This window comes from Portunus trituberculatus, chromosome 42 (genome assembly GCF_017591435.1).
Source record: "Portunus trituberculatus isolate SZX2019 chromosome 42, ASM1759143v1, whole genome shotgun sequence".
Classification (NCBI taxonomy): domain Eukaryota; kingdom Metazoa; phylum Arthropoda; class Malacostraca; order Decapoda; family Portunidae; genus Portunus; species Portunus trituberculatus.
This window is the reverse complement of record NC_059296.1, coordinates 11614438-11621766: the sequence shown is the minus strand read 5'-3', so window position 1 is coordinate 11621766 and position 7329 is coordinate 11614438. Positions and strand designations below refer to the sequence as shown.

General features: G+C 48.7%; 1 protein-coding gene across 2 annotated transcripts; it reads right to left on the bottom strand.

Moving 5' to 3' along the window:
* Positions 1-4781, bottom strand: LOC123517589. 2 transcript variants are annotated; one of them, XM_045277844.1, is made up of 2 exons: positions 4636-4781; positions 1-1465 (listed from the first exon to the last, which is right to left on the bottom strand). In XM_045277844.1, the coding sequence occupies exon 2, from the start codon at positions 1462-1464 to the stop codon at positions 256-258; it is 1209 nt and encodes a 402-aa protein (XP_045133779.1). In that variant the 5' UTR covers position 1465; positions 4636-4781; the 3' UTR covers positions 1-255. The 2 variants fall into 2 exon arrangements, with proteins under 2 accessions (XP_045133779.1, XP_045133780.1); XM_045277845.1 differs by lacking the exon at positions 1-1465 and adding an exon at positions 1606-2907 and having other exon boundaries at positions 4636-4774.
* Positions 4782-7329: the final 2548 nt, after the last annotated feature.

Sequence of the window (7329 nt, the reverse complement as noted above, 5' to 3'; positions counted from 1 at the left end):
TTACTGTAATATTTTATTGTATTTTATATTAAATACCATACAAATAGAGTTGATCGAAGCATACTTTTGTATTACGTTTCTGTGGTTAGTATAAGATTGTTTGGTATCGTTGACCAAACAAAAGATCGGAAGTGGACCATCTCATTGATGTGATGAATCTTGCTCTCCGAGAAGAACAATGAAAGGTGAGGTACAGCAGGCTAGGGCGCTGGTTGGAGGATTGCGTCCGTACTGCCTTATTCTCCAATCCCTCACTTAACGTCCTAAGGCGTTGAAGGGCCTGGCAGGAGCTTTGTAATCGTAACCAGTTTTACAGTCAGGCTGGACGGTGGTGGTGGCAGTGATGGTGTTGTACACTGGTCTGTAGGTGGTGGAGGTGACGTAGTTGGTGTTGTAGACGGTGTTGGTGACGAACTGGGTGCGGGTCCTGCCGGGCAGCTGTTGGGTGTTCACGGCAGTGCGGGTGACAGTTACGTACTGGGTCTGGGCTGGCTGGTAGACAGTGGTCTGGATAGTCTGCTGAGTGTAGATGGTTGTGGGCACCACCTGTGTTGACACCTGAGTGCTGACCACCTGCTGGGGCACCGTCACCGTCCTGGTGACGTACTGGGGCACCTGCTGCGTGCGGTACACGGTGGTGGTCTGCTGCTGCACCTGTGTGCGGGTGACATACTGGGTCTGTGTATTGGTGAGCACCACCTCAGAAACGATGGTGGTGGTGACAGGCACCACCTGGGTGCTGGTGACTACTTGTGTCTGTCCTGGCTGGGTGACGGTTCGGGTGACAACGTTGGTCCTGTACACGGTGGTGGAGCGCACCACATCGGGGGCGGGGATGACCGTGGTGGAGTAGACAGTGCTGTACTGGGTGCTCTGCACGGTGCGGGTCTGTCCCGGAAGCTGCTGGGTCCTGGTGACCGTCTGGGTCTGGTAGACGGTGCTGTAAACCTGCTGGGGCACCACCTGAGTGGACACCACGTTCCTGGTGACGGTGGTGGGCACCTGCTGGATGCGGGTGGAGTACCTGGTCTGGTACTGGACTTGGGTGCGGACGACCTCTTGTGTGCGTGTGACGTAGTTGACCTGAGGAGGGAGAGTGACGACCTGGGTGCGCACCCTGTCCTCCGTGCGGGTCACAGTCGCTGTCTGGTAGACGATGGAGGGGATCTGTTGGGTTCGCACGACCTCCGAGTAGACGGTGGTGTACACCTGCTGGGTTCTGTAGTCTGTCCGCGTGATGTACTGGACATCGGTTCTATAGACGGTGGAGGGAACCACTTGAGTTGAGTACTGGGTCTGTGTGCGATAGACAGTGGAAGGCACGCACTTGTCCGGTGGAGGTGGAAGGTAACCTCCAAGAGATGATTGTAGGCTTAAACCATTGCCGAATAACTGCCTGCGTTGTCTCTCAAATGAGGCCCCGGCCACGCAGCCCACCAGCAGCGACAGCAGCAGCACCTTCATCCTGAAATATTAACAGAAAGTCATTACAAGAAACACAAAACGTGCTTTATGTTGCACATATCATGAAATTATGCAATGTAGATACATACTTACCACTCTTCTAAATGTTGGCAATATTTTGTGTTGGAGAAAAGATATATCTTAAGATTATTAGTTTATTACTTAAAACATAAATACAAAAGTATGCTTCTTGGATGTTAGATTCTTCTTGTGTTCGAAGGTGCTTTTCTCTAATTTGTATGGTGTTCAATTCATGAAAAACGTTTTCAAGCACTTAAATATATGTTTTATCCTCCGAAGTTGAAGGGAATAGCAGGTCTGTCGTAATTGTATCCTTTCTCTTCGCAAGTGCCTGTGACAGTTCTGGTGACGGTGACCTGCTGGGGTTGAGTGACGGTTTGGTAGACAACTTGTTGTCTCTGCTGAGTCTGCACCACCTGTTGGGTGATGACGCGGTCCTGGCCAGGCACCTGCACCACAGAGGTGCGCGTCACCTCCCTGGTCTCGAAGACGGGAGCAGCGGTGACGTACTGGGTCTGCACCACAGTCTGCACCTGCGTGAAGGGCTGCACCTGGGTCCTGTAGATGGTGGTGTAGATAGTGGTGGGCACCACTTGGGTCCTCACCACCTCCTGGGGAACGACCTGTGTGCTGACTCGAGTCTGAGTGACGACATTGGTGCGGGTGACGACCTGCTCGCGTGTGGCGTAAGCATTTTCGTAACGGGTGTTGACGGAGGTGAAGGGGATGACCTGCTGGCGCTGGACCACGCTGGTGCGGATCACATCCTGGCCCCGGACGACGCTGGTCTGGACCACCTGGCGCACGCTGGTGGAAGTGACGTAGCGGGTGTTGGCGGGCTGCTGCTGGCGGACCACGGAGGTCTGGACCACGGTCTGCACGCGAGTGCGGACCACGTCGGGTCCGGGAATGGAGACATACTGGGTTTGCTGCACCGATTGCGTCTGGTAGTTGACAACAGGCCGGTTGACAGTCTGAACTTGTGTGCGGGTGACCTCGACAGGTACAACCTGTGTCTGTACCTGTGTCTGGGTGACGTAGCTGACCTGGGGCACCACGCGGGTCGTGGTGATGTATTGGACCTCCTGACGAGGAGGACTGGGTACGGTCTGGGTCACCACTCGGTCCACGTATCTGACTGTGGTTTGCTGGACTACACTGGTCTGATAACGGACCTGACTCTGAATCTGAGTCCTGTATATAGTGGTGGGAACCACCTGCTGAGTAACAAGGGTGGTGGTGCGGTACTGTGTGTTAACACGGTCCACAGTCTGAACGACAACAGTGGTTTGGTAACGAGTCGTATACGCGGTAGAGGTGACCGTCTCACAGATAGGGTCTGGTCTGGGGGGCAGATAACCACCCTGGGGGATGGCAGAGGCCAGGGAGGCCAGCAGCAATGTCGCCGTCAAACGCCACATCCTGCAACAAAGAGAAATTCCACAGGTTAGAGCAGCGGTGATTGGAACCCCCGCGTCTCGCCAACTCATTTGGGAATAAAGTCCAATCACGCGCCGCTTCCCTGTGCAATTTCTCCGTGCGGTGTGGGTTGTGGGCTGACCCGAGAGGACTTTATCGCCCAGATGAGCAGAGAGACACCGACCTACCTACCTATATATATATATATATATATATATATATATATATATATATATATATATATATATATATATATATATATATATATATATATATATATATATATATATATATATATATATATATATATATATATATATATATATATATATATATATATATATATATATATATATATACACACACACACACACACACACACACACACACACACACACACACACACACACACACACACACACACACACACTTTGTGGCAATGAAGTTTTGAAAATAATTGTATCTTTGAATTATTTTTTCTATTTTCTTTTTTTATCAATTTATTTACTTTAAGGCTCATATGGTATCTAGAAAAAGACATTTTGGAGAAGTTTTGTGTCTTAGTACAAGACACAGTGTAGACATTTCGATGATACTGTTGGTTCAAAGCTGAAGTTAATGTTAATTGTATTGAATATAAGATGCTTTTTTTATTCAAACAGCGAGATTTAGTGACTTAGATGATGCTTGACAATCGCATTAGGTTTGAATTATTTTTCCGATATCATCTTCTTTATTACACTGTCGAGTGTTGGGTCACTTAGAAAAATTGATTAGTGGTGCACTAAATGTACTTCCTGGAAGCCTATTATCGGTTTAGTGCAGACATACAAAAAGTCACAACTTGAGGACATAGCTATCTAACACTATTAGTACCGCACTTTGTTCATAGTCACAGCACGCAGTTTGCAAATCAAAGATTTGTAGCGGATATATTTGGTCATGGAATCTGATTTTTTTAATAAGAATTTTCTCAGTCAAGTAGACGAAATATGTAACAGAGAGAGAGAGAGAGAGAGAGAGAGAGAGAGAGAGAGAGAGAGAGAGAGCAATGTGCAGGTGGTAAGGTTTGGGATGGAGTTGTCATGACCTAGCATGGGGAGGTCATAGTCACCCACCGCTGCTCATCGCATCCTTTACTTTCTCCCTCGTTAGAATGGCGACCTCTGTGAAGATTATTTTTGACTCTGGGAATATGTTGTGCTACTGAGTGACAACCGTACTCATCCAGAGCATTCATTATAATTTTCAACAGCGTTTCAGGAGACAAAAAAAGAATATTTCTTCTATGTTCGGTTTCCTTGAACATTTTTGAATACTTTATGAAACTTTAACAATGGTATTTGCAAGCGTTTTGGCATCTTACTTCGATTACCTTAAAGAGGCTCTAGTGGAAGATACTGGGCTTTTCAGTGTTCAATATGCAGCATTATCAGTTAGAAAAATATCCATCGGAGATTGATGAATATAATCTGTGATCTTTAAAAAATAGTTCTTATGAGAGCACAAAACGTTTCAGAATACGTGCTCAATATGCATGCAGTAATGGTAAAATTACCGTCACTGGCTACCGAGGCGATGATGTTATATACTTCTTGCACTTGAAACAAATCTTGGTCGAATATCAATCAACCTGGCGGAGGGCACACCAGGACTGAGGCAGCGGCGTCCTTCCCTATCAAACACTCGCCACTTCCCTTAAGCACAAACACTGCGCTGTGTGTAACCCACCTCGTAGTGATCCCGACGCAGCGGAGCGGAGGTGGAGGATGTTAACAGCACCGAGAGCCTGAGCAACTCTACCTCGCAATGGGATAAGGCCCGTATTTATACTCTTGAGGCAGGTGGAGAAGGGCAGCAGGATGGGAGGAAGGACGCGAGGTGGAAGGGGAGGAGAGAGGGAAGGCAGAGGGGGAGTGGAGAAGGTGGAGTATGGTGTGGGTTGGGAAGGGAGGGGTAACTGGAGGGAAGGAGAGGGGAGTCAAGGAGAGGGGACGGGAGGGAGGATGAGAGGGTGTGGGAAGGAGAGGGAGAAGGTAGGATGGAGGGGTGTGGGAAGGAGGGAGGGGAAGAAAGGAGGGATGTGGGAAGAAGAGATAGGTGAAAATGGAAGGACGATGAAGGAGGGAGCGTGAGAGCGTCTCTTCTCATGGCAAACAACAATACAGGTGAGACATGGTGTCACCCTCCTCACCCCTCCCTCACCTGCTCCTTCAGCTATTCAAGGGCAGCAAGCGTAGTGTGTTGGTACGTCTCCCTCTGCGCTACAGCCATCGGGCACTGGCGTATATATAGGTTAAGTACTTCCGAAATTAAGATCTTGAACTTTTGTCATCTAAAGCCTTACACATTAATATTTCTGTCCGCCAGGTGGAAAGGAGGCGTGTGCATTTCGCTCTATTTCATCATTTAGTGAAAGTACGAAGTGGTCTTGCGACTAAGCCCTGTCCGATCTGGGTCCGGTACTATTAAGATCACCTCAAACACGCCACCGCAACGACGGAGGGTGCCAGCCATTCCTGCTCCCAGAGTCTTCGCATGGCACAGACCGCAGACAGCTCTCACCAACGCCACTCACCATCGATGCTCCGCTGGTGACCGGTCTAGTTGGTGGTGACCGGGAGAAGGGGCAGTGTGTGTGTGTGTGTGTGTGTGTGTGTGTGTGTGTGTGTGTGTGTGTGTGTGTGTGCGTGTGTGTAATTCACCTCGGTCGCCTGCTGGTCACCCAGCCAGTCTTCCCTATTACGGAGCGAGCTCAGAGCTCATAGACCGATCTTCGGGTAGGACTGAGACCACAACACACTCCACACACCGGGAAAGCGAGGCCACAACCCCTCGAGTTACATCTCGTACCTTACTGCTTGGTGAACAGGGGCCTTGCCCATTTGCCTCGCCGCTCTCCGGGACTCGAACCCGGCTCTCTCGATTTTGAGTCGAGCGTACCAACCACTACACTACGCAGTGTGTGTGTGTGAAACAATGGCAGTATAGACAGTTTTGTAGTGACATTGATCATAATACAGAAAATTTATGTAAGAAAAGGACCTGAAGATTATAGTGAATGTGCAGACGAGGCTCACAAAAAGCAGTAGAGCAACCAACGCGTCTACCCGAGAGTAGTAGAGAGAGAGAGAGAGAGAGAGAGAGAGAGAGAGAGAGAGAGAGAGAATGGTGGTGGTCTTGTTGTCAGATATCATATTGGCGTCGGGATAGTGATAGCAAAAGAAGCGGGAAAGGCGGTCTCTCCCTCCTTCCACCCCGTCCCTCTCTCTCTTTCTGTCTCCTCCCTCCAGCTGTCTACCCATCACTTTCGCTTTCGTCTCCTTTGGGAAGCAGTTCATCACGACCACTTGTACCCAAAAAATACCGAGAGACTGTTGTAAGCAAAGACAGAGGTTAGGTAGATGTCCTTAGAAGTGATGTAGAGTTAGTGGTTCATGGCAGGACAGAAGGAAGACTTATGTGGTATTTGTTGAGAGGCTGCAGCTTATGTGGGCACGTAGCAAGCACAGTGGAGAAAGGTGTGGTAGGAGAGACTGCATGGAAGACGCATAGTTATACTGTAAGTGTACGCGACCGGCATGCTAAGTGAGGTAACTGGTCGTCGTGTGGGAGCAGGTGCTTTTGTTGCCTGAAGTGTTGTTTGTACTCTGTGGAACGCTAGGCCTATATGAACTACACGCTTTTGCTAGCATGTTTGTATGTGGGCATGTGCGTATCTTTGTGTGAATGTAGGTATGTGTAATTCACCTTGGTCGCCTGCTGGTCACCCAGCCAGTCCTTCCCATTACGGAGCGAGCTCAGAGCTCATAGACCGATCTTCGGGTAGGACTGAGACCACAACACACTCCACACACCGGGAAAGCGAGGCCACAACCCCTCGAGTTACATCCCGTACCTATTTACTGCTAGGTGAACAGGGGCCACACATTAAGAGGCTTGCCCATTTGCCTCGCCGCACCGGGACTCGAACCCGGCCCTCTCGATTGTGAGTCGAGCGTGCTAACCACTACACTACGCGGTGTGTGTGTGTGTGTGTGTGTGTGTGTGTGTGTGTGTGTGTGTGTGTGTGTGTGTGTGTGTGTGTTCTTTTGTTCCCTTAATTTTTTACGTGTTGAGAGGTTGATAAATGGTGCAAAAATAAGGAGGAAAAAGAATCCATTTGAGGTACCTCCCAAGAAGTTGAATAGACAATCACATAATGTATACTTCCATTTGTCTACGGGTATGCGTGTATCCATGTACGCTGAGGATACGTGCGTTCATTTACCGTCTAGTCACATATGAGGACACTTACACAATACTCTTTTGCGTATTTATCATGAAAATAAAGAGAAAACCGTCATTCAGTAATGCAGTTTTCTTGCTCCTGATTCGTTTTATCGTAAGTCTCTCTTTCTGTTGATCATTTTTTAACCTTTTCAT

Coding starts and splice junctions, on each gene's coding strand:
- LOC123517589 (XM_045277844.1), bottom strand. CDS start 1,464: ATGAAGGTGCTGCTGCTGTCGCTGCTGGTGGGCTGCGTGGCCGGGGCC.